At 35.1% G+C, this 15,095-nt stretch overlaps 1 protein-coding gene across 3 annotated transcripts in view; it reads left to right on the top strand.

Annotated features, from left to right (window-relative positions):
- DMXL2 (Dmx like 2) overlaps positions 1-15,095 on the top strand; it is a 169,943-nt gene that overhangs the window by 84,093 nt on the left and 70,755 nt on the right. For all 3 annotated transcript variants that reach the window (XM_043920225.1, XM_043920224.1, XM_043920226.1), the window contains exons 9-13: positions 1,240-1,414; positions 5,073-5,312; positions 6,035-6,306; positions 7,145-7,841; positions 8,169-8,290. In XM_043920225.1, coding sequence (XP_043776160.1) covers positions 1,240-1,414; positions 5,073-5,312; positions 6,035-6,306; positions 7,145-7,841; positions 8,169-8,290 — 1,506 coding nt within the window. The remainder of the gene's footprint in view (positions 1-1,239; positions 1,415-5,072; positions 5,313-6,034; positions 6,307-7,144; positions 7,842-8,168; positions 8,291-15,095) is intronic.

The following is a 15,095-nucleotide window of genomic DNA, read 5'->3' as shown; positions in this document are numbered from 1 at the left end:
AGTAGTGTTAAAATTGTTTTTAATAGAAAAAGCCTGATTACCTACTTACAAGCTCTTTTGCTTTCTAACATCCTTTCCTACAAAACTCCTAACTGTAAGCTCTATATAATTCTATATATACTTAAATTATACCTTTTGTTTCTAGGAGAAAATAACTGGTCTTGCAATCTAATTTAAAATAATGATAAATGTCAAAGATCGAGTGAAAATAATTTGATAGGTATAATCAAAGAAATAAACAGGGAGACCAGAGACAGAGGACACACCATAGAACTGATACTGTTTTTCACACAAAAAGGGACAAGAGCTGTGGAATTGAAAGGAAGGTGCAGATATTTTACCTTAATCAGAAATAACTGAGAGGATGCTACATTTTATTTAACTGAATGTGAGGAATAAATGGAAAGAATGGTATATTATTAAATATTATTAGGCATGGTTTTGGGGGTGGTTATGTGACACAAAAAGGAAGTGCCATGAGGTGGAGTTATGATGTGGAGAAAAGATGGTGCCAAGAGTTGACATGGTCCCATGTCAGAATAGTTCAAATGATGGGGTATGTCAGTACAGAATTTTTATTATAGATACTTATCCCAATTTAAGCAAATTCCACAGGTCATCACTTTCATGAGGTCTTCCTGGCTGCACTAAGTTAAGGTTTCCTGTTGTTATTCTGTATTTTTGTACCCTCTTTTTGTCTTTATAATAGAGGTTATATATGATTATTTAGCTGGCTGTGTAGTCCTTGGGTCTGCCCTGGTGGCTCAGAAGGTAAAGAATCTGCCTGCAGTGCAGGAGAGGGTTCAATCCCTGGGTCAGGAAGATCCCCTGGAGAAGGAAATTGCAACCCACTCTGATATTCTTGCCTAGAGAACAGTGAGAATTTTGAGGAGGAATATTCTTTCTGGTAGGAAGATTTGGAATTTATTTTTACACTCATATGACTAGTAAATTTCACCTCAGTACTGGGATATCCCCACAAAACTAGACTTTGGACTCCTAATCTTTGTAGCAGTTTCTGTAGATAATAAGTGTTTTTGAGCAACTGCTGCCTTGAACTATAAAATTTGCAAGGCCAATGGAGAATATATTCAGAGTTGTTCTATTGTAGTTAAATTTTCCTATAAGATAGGTTTTACAGAAAGAAAAATTATTAAGATCCTTGATTATCAAAAGTACTTTGATCAGCATTAGTTAGACTTCCCAGACTTAGATTTAGTAATTATTTTTCTGTTTTAGACAATACACCATTTGAAAAATTTAAGAAAAGGACAAAGGCGATCTTCTGTTCTTGTAACTCACACTGAATTAAAGCCTGATGAGACGGCAACACATGAAGTTCAAAGACATATTTCCCACCACGCAAATGCACTGTGTCATTTTCACATTGCAGCAAGCATCAACCCCGCCACAGGTAAAGGATAGTAAAGTTTTACTTACTATCTGCTGAAATAAGATAAATAGAAAAGTAGGACTACTTTTATAACCTGTTTTTAATTTCATATAAACACTCCATGTTTCCTTTTAAAATAATTCTTAATTAGAATAGAAATATAAGATTCCATTTCTTAAATTGAGACTGTGATTCTCAGGGAATAATTTTGGATAAGTATTTTTGAACACCTTAGTTTGTCTAGAATATAGCAAAGTTTCTAAGTAAATTAGAGGTTTAGTTGAACCTGGGGATGAACAGAAGTGGCAGCTTGGTTAATTAATGTGATATTCCTTCCTTCTGTATTTTCACTATTATTCTCTCTTCTCAACTCTTCTTTATAACTTTTCATAGAGTTTTCTTTATATTTCAACATATCTTGTTTTTACTCTCATACACTTTCTTGTCCTGCATTCAAGATAGTTTTTCTTCTAACCTTTATATTTTATTTTTGCTTTTTTCTTCTTGAGGCAGGTTCATTGTTGGCCAGAGCATATTTAAAGCTTCTGTTTAAGGTCATTGTTTTCTTTCTGCATGAAAAACATATGATAAGGCCTAGGAGTTTCATATTATATTGCTGGAAGAACTATATTTGTACAATAGGAGGGATTTATCTGGGCTTCCCAAATGGTGAATTGGGTAAAGAATCCACCTGCCAGTATAGGAGACGTGGGTTCGATCCTTGGGTTGGGAAGATCCCCTGGAGTTCAAAAATGGCAAGTCACTCCAGTATTCTTGCCTGGAAAATTCCATGGACAGAGGAGCCTTGGAAGGCTACATTCATGGACTCTCAAAGAGTCAGACATGACTGAGCATGCACACATGTAGTTTTGGGGCTTCCCTGGTGGTTCATTGTTAAAGAGTCCACCTGCCAATGCAGGAGATGCAGGTTCAATCCCTGGGTTGGGAAGATCCCTGGAGAAGGAAGTGACAACCCACGCCAGTATTCTTGCTTGGGAAATCCTATGGTCAGGGGAGTGTGGTAGGCTACAGTCCATGGGGTTGCAAAAGAGTCAGACATGATTTAGTAACTAAACATAGTTATGTTTTATTGAAATGGCAGTCTGTGGCAGTCTGTTGCTTCAGGGTGAAGATAGAGGATTTTATTTTTAAATATTTATTTATAAAAGATGATACTCAGCAGATGGAGTTGTGAAAAAGTGACCTTTAGATGCTTACCCCCATTGTATTGAATAGTAGTGGTTATAGATGTGTGTTGTCCAGTGTGGTGGCCATGAACCACATGTAGCTGTTTGAGCACTTGCAATGTGGATAGTAGAAACTGAGATATGCTCTAAAATACACACTGGATTTTTAAGACTTCAGAAAACAGTGAAATAATGTAAGATCTCTTATTGATAATTTTATTTAATATCAATTACATGTTGAAATGATAATATTTTATCTATATTGGGTCAGATAAAATATATTATTAAAATTAAGTTTACCTGTTTATATAATGTGGCTACTAAAATAAAAATTATGTATTGGCCTTGTATTTGTGGTTTGCATTATACTTCTATTGAGTAATAGAAGTTTGCTGTGCTACCTGATTAAATTTTTTTTAATATATTATCTTTTCTGACCTAACATCTTAATTGTATTCTAAGATTTATAACACCACTTGTTTTCAAAATGGTGGTGGTTTTAGATTTTTATAGATTTTCAACCTTTGTCAAAGAACCTTATTTTGAGTTATTGCCCATGAGGAAGACTTAACTTCAAACAAAAAACAATCAGTGATAGTATGCAGATACTGTGTTAGACAGCTTTGCCTTTTACCTGTATATACTATTCTAATCAAATGAAATAGGATCACAGGATCATTCCTTGTGGATAGGCATTCTGTTACATCATTTGAGTCTAAGTACTAGATGTGTTCTTATGGCCATTAGGCCTTGTCTTCTAGCATTTTTATTAACTTTCACCATTTAGCCAATTTTAGCCATCTTCACCCTAACTTATCTACACATTATTTTAAAAATTATTTTGTACAAATATTTAACATCATGTGTTTATAGGTACTGTTTGTAAAAAAATACATTTAGGTTGACCTAGTTGTTAAATACAAATAATTTTATATTGTAGGACTTCTCCGCCCCCTCTTTTTTTTTTTAAGGAAAACCTCTCAACCTTAGAGTAAAGCTGAAAGCATAGTGTAGTGAATACCCATGTGCTCTTTACCCACATTCAGTCATTAACCTTTCACCATGTTTGGTTTTATTCTCTCTCCTCATGTGTGTGTGTACCTTTGCTCCCTTCTCCATTATCTTTGGCCGAGCCATTTGAAAGTAGTCACTGACATTTTCCTTCATCCCCTAAATATTTTACAACATTACCTAAATATTTCAAAATGTATCTTCTGATAAAAAGAGTATATTATAATGTTATAGTTCTATTAACATGTAGATTCTTTTTTTTAATGCATTTGTTATTTCTCTTTAAATGCCACTAATTTGGAATAATCACTCTTCAAAAACATGTCTCAAGAGAGTTATCTCTCAGTTATCTTTTAGGATGTCTTACAGTCAGAATATTTGTCCATGATAAGATTTGGGTTGAGATTTGGATTTTTACCTAGTACATAGGTATGTAGGGGATGTACTGTTTTATAGGATTGTTAATTTACATTTCTTATTTTATTTGATTTGTTTCATTTCTGTTAGAAAACCAGGCTTGTAACCCAGGAATTGGAAAAAAAGAACACTTTGGAGCTTTATTTAACATTGATATTTATGAATAAAACACTTCTAGAATATATTACTTATTTCATGTTTAGATTCTCACTTCTTTTGCAGAGGACAGTCTTTTTTCTTTTTATTGAGTGGATTCTTTATAATTTGATTGAGGATTAAGGAGATTGTTGTTGTTTTTTTTTTGAATTATACTATTTTGCATGAACTGATCAATAGCATGAATTTCAGTTACCCCACATGGAGAAAATCTGCTATACTTAGTACTTTGCTTGCCTTCCTGCATTCTTTCTTAGCATTATTTGCCTCAACTTTTAAGGAAAGTTTAAAACAGTCAACAAAGTTGGAAGAATAGTACAGTGAACACTAATTTCACCCACTTTGATTCAACAATTGCTAACATTTTCCCAGTTGCTTTATTCTCTCTGTGTATATACACATATGTGTATGTGGGGGTGTGTGAGTGAAATTTTTTCTTAATGTTTTCAAAGTAACACATCATAGCACATCACCCTACATAATTTAGCAAGTGTCTCCTAAGAATAAGGAAATTCTGTCACATAGTCACAATATCATTATTGTACCTAAGAAAATTAAAAATAATTCCATGGTCTCTAATCATCATAGTTAAATTTCAGTCATCTCAAAAATGTCTTTGAGAGTTGCTTTTCTGTTATATCTTTTTTTTCCCTTGTCCCCAAACCAGGATTCAATAAAAGTTTGTGCATTTGGTGTGTTTGGCTTTTAAATGATTAATTCCATGTAAGTCTATGCCATTAATTCATTTACCATTAAATTTAATTAAAATTTCAAATCTTGCTAGAGTTATGTTTACTTTTTGTTTAGCCTATTTTTTTGTGTAATGGAATTAGTCTTTTTAAGCACATGTAATATTTTAAAAGATGTTAAGAATTGATATAGAAATTTTATCTTTTCTGATTCCACAGATATTCCAAATATCTTGGTTGGCACTGTATTTAACATTGATGATGGAAATGGGGGCTTTGTAGTTCATTGGTTAAACAACAAAGAATTTCATTTTACATCATCTACTGAAATATTTATGCAGCAATTAAGAAAACTTTCTGAAAGGCAGGTAGATCATGAAAACGACGAAGGCGATAAAGAAGATGAGGAACGTTCACAGGAGGAAAGAGAGAGAGGTTTACATATGAAACTAGATCATGGTGAGTATACTGTATTCAGGTTTTTCTTTTTTTCAGGCTGACAGTTTTTTGTGAAGCCACTTTTGGTTTGTAATCTTTCCTTCCTCCTCTCCTTCCTTTTCATTTTTCCATTTATTTCACAGGTTTTTTTCTGACCATCTAATATGGACCATCTACCATCTAGTTTTGCTTTCTTATAATGTATTGCTTTGAGTAATGTATTACTTTGCAAACCATGTTTTTTGGCGGTGGGGGTGATGGGGGATAGGTTTTGCTAATAATAGAGATAATAAAGATAATGTGATAGTGTGAATGAAATTTTGATTTATCTAAAATTAAGAAATGTAGTAAATTTCAGTTCAGACCAGAAAATAATTTCCTTCCTTGTTTTTTCTCCCCTGGCCATAAATTGGGAAAGGGATTCATGATCTCTAAAGATGATATTCTGTTTATTGATTGTCTGGTTATGTAAATAGTCTTCCTTGGTGGCTCAGAGGGTAAAGCCTCTACCTGCAATGTGGGAGACCTGGGTTCAATCCCTGGGTTGGGAACATCCTCTGGAGAAGGAAATGACAACCCACTCCAGTACTCTTGCCTGGAAAATTCCATGAAAGGAGGAGCCTGGTAGGGTACAGTCAATGGGTTTGCAAAGAGTTGTACGTGACTGAGCGACTGAACTGAGTATGTAAATGAATTTTTATAGTATTATTAGTATGTACTGATGAATTTATTTTCTGACTTAGAATTATCCCTAGATAGAGAATCTGAAGCAGGTACAGGATCATCAGAACATGAAGATGCGGAAAGAGAGGGAAGTCCTAGAACCTATTCATGGCCTATTATGTCAGTGCCACTGCCTACGGTCCTGCTTGATCGGAAGATCGAAATGCTGCTAGCTGAATGGAATAAGAATCCTGACATGCTTTTTACCATACACCCAGTAGACGGTACCTTCCTAGTGTGGCATGTAAAGTATTTGGATGAATATAATCCTGGAATATTTAGACAAGTCCAGGTATATTTTACTGATGAAGCAGTTTTTACATTTCTTAAAAAAGTGAAACAGATGCCATTCAGGTTTAGCAGTTTTTCAGAAATACTTAAGCATTTTATTTTTGATAAGCAACTAAGAAGAGAATAACTTGCTCCCAAAGGGGGTCAATAATAGCCAATTTTACAAACTTGATTAATTCAAGTAAAGTTAATTTAACTATGAAATGCAATAGTGAACGTCTGAATATGTGTATATTAGGTTTTTTCCCTAGGAATTAACAGTATTTTGAATAAACTTAAGAAACTACCCGAGGGGGCTTCCCAGGTAGCCAATGCAGGAGACATAAGAAACGTGGGTTCAATCATTGGGTGGGAAGATCCCCTGGAGGAAGGGATGGCAACCCACTCCAGTATTCTTGACTGGAGAATCCCATGGACAGAGGAGCCTGGAGGGCTGCAGTCCATAGGGTCGCAAAGAGTCGGAAACAACTAAAATGACTTAGCACTCAAGAAACTGTCCTAAAAATGTGACTCGGGATGAGTCCCCCCGCTTCTCCAGTTTTATTCATTAAATCTAGTTATCTTTATCTGTTACCTTTCTGAACAATACTTGTTTAGATTTGTAGTTGTAGTCATTTAAATGTACAGGCAAGACACCTGCAACTATTTCTTTACTCTTCTCATAGGCTATGAATAGAGATGATATTATATAGAGGAAAAGGATTAGAACATAATGAAGTTGAAAATGATATTTTTTGCTAGGAAGCTGAGGTTTGACATTATGAAAATTAAAGTATTTTTGGAAGACTTTGAGAGGAGGCAAACTACTTACACTGAGTCATCATAATTGTCTTTTTCAGGTTTCTTTTTCTTCTCGGATTCCTGTTGCATTTCCATCTGGTGATGCAAGCTCTCTTAGTAAAAATATCATGATGTATGCCTGTATAAATGCTGCGAAAGACTCTCACCACACCCCCTTACACCGAGACATGCTGGCTGAAGGCAGTCCTCGTGGATCACTGGCGCACTCTGGATCACACAGTACAAATATGAACATTGTAGCTCCCACAGTGATGATGGTCTCTAAACACATAGATGGCTCTCTCAATCAGTGGGCAGTCACGTTTGCTGAGAAGTCTGCCTTTACCACTGTTCTAACTGTATCTCACAAATTTAGGTATTGTGGTCATCGATTTCACCTCAATGACCTGGCATGTCATTCAGTTTTACCATTATTATTGACATCATCTCATCACAATGCTCTATTGACTCCTGAATCAGATTTTCAGTGGGACTCAGACAGTAAATTAAGTAGATTGATAGATCCTGTAAGACACATAAAGGGTTCCTTGAAACAACCTCTCAGAAATGCAGCAACACGTACATTTCATGACCCGAATGCCATCTACAGTGAACTTATTCTGTGGCGTGTGGACCCAATAGGACCCTTGTCATACACTGGAGGAGTGTCAGAGTTGGCACGAATTAACTCTTTACATACTTCAGCCTTCTCTAATGTTGCTTGGCTTCCAACTCTTATTCCCAGTTACTGTCTTGGTAAGTGTTCATTTTAATAGTAAAATTAATAAAAGCTTAACTGTTATTTATATACAAAGTAATTTATACTTATTAGGGACTTTTAGTAAGTATTCAAATGTAGATATCCGACTTTAGAGTTTCTAAAAGTTTGTTTTTAATTTTTTCTCTCTCATAACCTATTTTCTATTGAATTTTTTGTTGATAATTTTATATTTATTAATTGTATCCATTTCATTGTGATTATGGACCATGGTTATACCTAAAAAGAGAAGTATGGAATTTTTTTTCTGTACTTCAGTCAGTAATAAAAATATATATTATAATGCAGACTGTTTACTTTCTCAGGCACGTATTGCAATTCTGCTAGTGCTTGCTTTGTTGCTTCTGATGGCAAAAATCTGAGACTCTACCAAGCTGTAGTAGATGCAAGGAAATTATTGGATGAACTGTCAGATCCAGAATCTTCAGTAAGTATTTCCTAATCTTTATTAATATATTTAAGCTAAGAAGCCATTCTCTCTTGTCTAGGACTTTCATTTGTTAGGAGGTGTTCAGGGAGTAAGCATCTGTTCTGGGCTCTCTGTAACTAGTTTGTTTTTCCTTAATTTGTGTTTTAAGGTGCATGAATCAAAATTACCATCTAATGATGCCTTCACTGCTGTGGCCCAGATTCAATCTCTGGTCGAGGAACTAGGATCCCTGTGGTCTAGAAAAAAAATTACAGTTTATACATCACATATCAATTTTACATTTAAAGAAAGAAATATGAATTTTTTTTTCCTAAAATACCCTTTTTTCTTGACATTTTTCACTCTCTCGTTTGGTTCCATTAATCTTTCTTTGTTCAAGAAAGGTTTTAAGGGAGCTTCACCAAGCTCTATGTTTAGGTTGGGAAAATTTGAACTTTTCTTAGCTTGAGTCATTATTTTAAAAAGTCCTGTGGTTTGAATATGTTATCAGTGGGTGGCAGTGTCTCATTCCACTCATTCTGTATTTCAGCTGGAAGTCATGCATGTTAGTTAATACTCAGATTTGAATGGCGAATTTTCCATTTAGCTATGAAAACATGGCTTTTTATAAAATAACTGTTGTAATAAAAATGTTCCCAATATTGAAAATCAGTGACTCTTTTTGAATGCCTGTCATGTGTCCCTAGATGTGTAGGGAATACAGTGTCTGCCTTTAAGGAGATTTAAATATAGTTGAGGAAAGAAATTATTAATAAAAATTTAAATAACAGTTTAAGACAGAAGAGGTGTCTAAAGGTGATATATATAATCAGTTGGCAAACTGTATTTCATAATTCAGAGGTGAGAGAGATCAGATTAGGGTAGCCATAGAAGTTTTTATTAAGGACAGTATTTGAGTTCATTTTTGATAAATGGATAAGATTTAGAAAGATAGATTCTTAGTCTTTGTTGAGTGAGAGGATGGCCTGAAAGTAGTTACAGGAAGGTACATGTCTAAATAAGTCTTATTCCAAAAACAGTGATAATTGGATTGGAGTCACAAGGTTGACATAGAGAAAGTCTAGGAAAGTAGCATCATAAAATTATGTAGGTGGAAGATTTGAAGTTCCCTTAGTCTAACTAGCTGTCTGATGCTTTATTTCTCTCTACAATGTTCCTGCCAACTTGTCTTCTGACTTCTGAGGAGGGAAACTCCACTCTAAATGCAGCACATTCAGTCTTTGAATTACCATCACAGTTATATTGAAATTAAATTTGTAATCCTCAAATTCTACTTCTTAGCTGTAGTTTCATTTAGAATAAGTCTAATGTTTCTTATGGACTTCTCAGGTGGCTCAGTGGTAAAGAATCCACCTGCCAGTGCAGGAGACATGGGGTCAATCCCTTGATCGAGAAGATCCCCTGGAGAAGGAAATGGCAACCCACTCCAGTATTCCTGCCTGGGAAATCCCACGGACAGAGGAGCCTGGCAGGCTACAGTACATAGGGGACTCAAAAGAGTTGGACATGACTGAGTGACTAAACAACATTTCTTACACGAGAGATCATCTCAGACACCTATCTTGTAATCCCCCAATTTTTTCCCTCAGGCCAGACCTGCTGCTCCTCTGCCCATAAATTTATCTAACTGCTTTTATATTTGAGCCTGGTTACTGTTCTGAGCAACTTTTGGTTTGTTTATACACCGGGAATTGTAGGATATCTAGAATATAGCAGTGTTATGCCCTCTTGCAGTAGATTATATCTTATCAGTCATGCCACATTCTTTGTATGTAATTAATTCATATTGAGCTTTCAATTAAATATTAGAGTCTTTTTTTTTTTTTTTTTTTGGTAGCAAGCCATCTTATATTTGTGCATTTGAATTTGGGACCCAAATATAGACTTACTTCCCTATTACATTTCACTCAGTAGTACCGGTGTTTAGTATCTCTTTGAATCCAGATTTTGTTATTTGTGTTACTTTTGTATGACTTACATCATCAGCCTGTTCGATGAATGTTGTTCTGTGTTTTCATCTAAGTCAATTTTTTTTTTACAGAAATGTTAAATGTACTGGACTGAAGAAAGGACCTAGCAGTATACATTTGAAATCTTTCTCCATTTTTTTATTGTCTAGAATATTTCTTCAGCTTATCCCAAGTATTTGCATGAGTCAGCTTGCCATGCAAATAAAATACACCCTGTCTGCCAAATCTCTTGTAGTCAAAAAAGGAAGTCAGATTTGTATGAGATTGTTTTAATGTATAGTAGATTGTGTGTACCCTGATGTCTTTTGATGACTAAAATGTACTAAATAGACATCAGGCTCTTTATTGCAGCTTACAGAAGTACGCTCTTTTCCTTTTTGAAAATTATAACATTTATCTGCTTTTTGTATTTTGGCTGTGCTGATCCCCATAATTTCTCAGAGAATATACTCTATGGTTCATTCTTCTCATTGGCAAAATGTATCAATAACCTGGGCATTATTTTTCCAGGAAAATAGAAATTTCATTTAGAGCAGTTGAATACATTCTTGGAATTTTAAAATTTATCTTGGTCTTCTACTCCAGTGTAGTTACAAATGTAATTTTTTCTTAAACCTTCCATTTTCATTTTTTTTAAAGTTAAAATGCAATATTTATTCATTGTAGAAAAATTTTGACCCTTTCTACTTTCATAAGCTGAATTCTTGAACAGAAGACCCCAGAGACAGGGCTTCCCTGGTGGTCCAGTGGTTAAGAATCCACCTGCCAATTCAGGAGACATGGGTTTGATCCCTGGTCCAGGAAGATCCCACATACCCCAGGGCGACTAAGCTGGTGTGCCACAGCTACCAAAACCCCACACTCTAGAGGCCGTGCTCTGCAACAAGAGGAACCTCTGAGTGTTGCAACAAGAGGAACCTCTGAGTGTTGCAACAAAGAGCCCTCACAGGCAAAATTAAAAAACAAAAAAACCAAAAGAACACATTCCAATGTTATGAAAAAATGTACTTATCTAATTTTCTCTACTTGAAATTTTCTGTTTATAAATCTGTTTCTTATCAGTTGAGAGTTGTGACTTAAAATGAGTAAGAGGGACAAACTTGGAAAGTACAAAGTGGGTTTTGTGGGTATAAAATTTTAGCAAGATGTGTGAAATGAATCTGAAATGAATGGGAAAAAATTGGAAATATGTGAATTATCAGATGTGATATTATTATTAGAAAAAGTACATGTCATAAAACTTGTTTGTGGATATCTGTATTAGTTTCCTACTGCTGATGTAACAAAATTCCACAAACATGGTGACTTAAAACAGCACTTTTATTATATCTTTGAGGTCAAAGGCTCCAAAACCAAGGTATTAGCCAAGCCATAGTCTCTCTGTAGACACTAGAGGAGAGTCTTTTTTTTTTTAAACCTTTTCCAGCTTCACAGGCTACCTGCATTTCTTGTCTTTCTTCCCCATCTTGCCTTTTGAAGATAGCAACATAGTACATAATATTTGCAAATCCTTTTCTCTTTCTGGTGTCTGCTCCTCTTGTCATATCTTTTTCTCCAAATCAGACCATATTTCCTCTCTTTTTATAAAGATTGTATTGGACATAATCCAAGATAACCTCTTCATATCAAGATCTTTAATCACATATGTCCTTTTTTTTTTTGCCATGTAAAGTAACATATACATAAGTGCTAAGGATTAGGATGTAGACATCTTTTGGGGCCATTATTCTGACTACCATAGCACACTAATTTCATGTTCAAAATGAATATATGAAAAACTAACTGAAATGCTTTAGATTTTGAATTGCTCACTGGAGAAAAATAATGTTATGTGGATAATCTTGTTTACAAAAACCAGCCACTGACGTGGTTTTTAAATATTTTGATAATTTAAGTCTTATAGAAATTTCATCTGAAATAGTTTTAAGTGACATACAGTGTCAGTAATTTGTAATATAAAGTCAGTATTGTATTTGGATTTTCTAGAACCAATTCACAAATTTTGCTTAGTGCAGTCTTATCCATACTTAGAAGTGGACTTGGGAACTTAAAAAAAAAAAAAGTCCAGTCACAATGTTGCCCTGCAAAAAGAAGTTTTGGTAAGCTGAAGTTAAATTATTTTTGGTAAAAATAAATTTAAAATATTTTGTGAGTTTTAATATACTACCTTTCATTTTGTAATGTTTTTCAACCACTTTAATGTTCTGAAAAAAACTAACCTTAAAAAAACTGTGCAGTTTAACTTATTTATTTATTTATTTGTTTATTTTTTTTTACAATATTGTAGTGGCTTTTGCCATACATTGACATGAATCAGCATGGATTTACATGTATTCCCCATCCCGATCCCCCCTCCCACCTCCCTCCCCACCCCATTCCATCCCTCTGGGTCTTCCCAGTGCACCAGCCCCGAGCACTTGTCTCATGCATCCCACCTGGGCTGGTGATCTGTTTCACCATAGATAATATACACGTTTCAATGCTGTTCTCTCAAAACATCCCACCGTCGCCTTCTCCCACAGAGTCCAAAAGTCTGTTCTGTACATCTGTGTCTCTTTTTCTGTTTTGCATATAGGGTTATCATTACCATCTTTCTAAATTCCATATATATGTGTTAGTATATTGTATTGGTCTTTATCTTCTGGCTTACTTCACTCTGTATAATGGGCTCCAGTTTCATCCATCTCATTAGGACTGATTCAAATGAATTCTTTTTAACGGCTGAGTAATATTCCATGGTGTATATGTACCACAGCTTCCTTATCCATTCATCTGCTGATGGGCATCGAGGTTGCTTCCATGTCCTGGCTATTATAAACAGTGCTGCGATGAACATTGGGGTGCACGTGTCTCTTTCAGATCTGGATTCCTCGGTGTGTATGCCCAGAAGTGGGATTGCTGGGTCATATGGCAGTTCTATTTCCAGTTTTTTAAGAAATCTCCACACTGTTCTCCATAGCAGCTGTACTAGTTTGCATTCCCACCAACAGTGTAAGAGGGTTCCCTTTTCTCCACACCCTCTCCAGCATTTATTGCTTGTAGACTTTTGGATAGCAGCCATCCTGACTGGCGTGTAATGGTACCTCATGGAGGTTTTGATTTGCATTTCTCTGATGATGAGTGATGTTGAGCATCTTTTCATGTGTTTGTTAGCCATCTGTATGTCTTCTTTGGAGAAATGTCTGTTTAGTTCTTTGGCCCATCTTTTGATTGGGTCATTTATTTTTCTGGAATTGAGCTGCAGGAGTTTCTTATATATTTTTGAGATTAATCCTTTGTCTGTTGCTTCGTTTGCTATTATTTTCTCCCATTCTGAAGGCTGTCTTTTCACCTTACTTATAGTTTCCTCTGTTGTGCAGAAGCTTTTAAGTTTCATTAGGTCCCATTTGTTTATTTATGCTTTTATATCCAATATTCTGGGAGGTGTGTCCTAGAGGATCTTGCTGTGATTTATGTCAGAGAGTGTTTTGCCTATGTTCTCCTCTAGGAGTTTTATAGTTTCTGGTCTTACGTTTAGATCTTTAATCCATTTTGAGTTTATTTTTGTGTATGGTGTTAGAAAGTGTTCTAGTTTCATTCTTTTATAAGTGGTTGACCAGTTTTCCCAGCACCACTTGTTAAAGAGGTTGTCTTTTTTCCATTGTATATTCTTGCCTCCTTTGTCGAAGATAAGGTGTCCATAGGTATGTGGATTTATCTCTGGGCTTTCTATTCTGTTCCATTGATCTATATTTCTGTCTTTGTGCCAGTACCATACTCTCTTGATGACTGTGGCTTTGTAGTAGAGTCTGAAGTCAGGCAGGTTGATTCCTCCAGTTCCATTCTTCTTTCTCAAGATTACTTTGGCTATTCGAGGTTTTTTGTATTTCCATACAAATTGTGAAATTCTTTGGTCTAGTTCTGTGAAAAATACCGTTGGTAGCTTGATAGGGATTGCATTGAATCTATAGATTGCTTTGGGTAGAATAGCCATTTTGACAATATTGATTCTTCCAATCCATGAGCATGGTATGTTTCTCCATCTGTTTGTGTCCTCTTTGATTTCTTTCATCAGTGTTTTATAGTTTTCTATGTATAGGTCTTTTGTTTCTTTAGGTAGATATACTCCTAAGTATCTTACTCTTTTTGTTGCAATGGTGAATGGTATTGTTTCCTTAATTTCTCTTTCTGTTTTTTCATTGTTAGTATATAGGAATGCAAGGGATTTCTGTGTGTTAATTTTATATCCTGCAACTTTACTATATTCATTGATTAGCTCTAGTAATTTTCTGGAAGAGTTTTTAGGGTTTTCTATGTAGAGGATCATGTCATCTGCAAACAGCGAGAGTTTCACTTCTTCTTTTCCTATCTGGATTCCTTTTACTTCTTTTTCTGCTCTGATTGCTGTGGCCAAAACTTCCAACACTATGTTGAATAGTAGTGGTGAGAGTGGGCACCCTTGTCTTGTTCCTGATTTCAGGGGAAATGCTTTCAATTTTTCACCATTGAGGGTGATGCTTGCTGTGGGTTTGTCATATATAGCTTTTATTGTGTTGAGGTATGTTCCTTCTATTCCTGCTTTCTGGAGAGTTTTAATCATAAATGAGTGTTGAATTTTGTCAAAGGCTTTCTCTGCATCTATTGAGATAATCATATGGTTTTTATCTTTCAATTTGTTAATGTGGTGTATTACATTGATTGATTTGTGGATATTAAAGAATCCTTGCATTCCTGGGATAAAGCCCACTTGGTCATGATGTATGATTTTTTTAATATGTTGTTGGATTCTGTTTGCTAGAATTTTGTTAAGGATTTTTGCATCTATGTTCATCAGTGATATTGGCCTGTAGTTT

Source organism: Cervus elaphus, chromosome 12 (assembly GCF_910594005.1).
Source record: "Cervus elaphus chromosome 12, mCerEla1.1, whole genome shotgun sequence".
NCBI lineage: Eukaryota > Metazoa > Chordata > Mammalia > Artiodactyla > Cervidae > Cervus > Cervus elaphus.
Note: the sequence above shows the minus strand (reverse complement) of the source record. Positions and strands in the feature narration are given on the sequence as shown.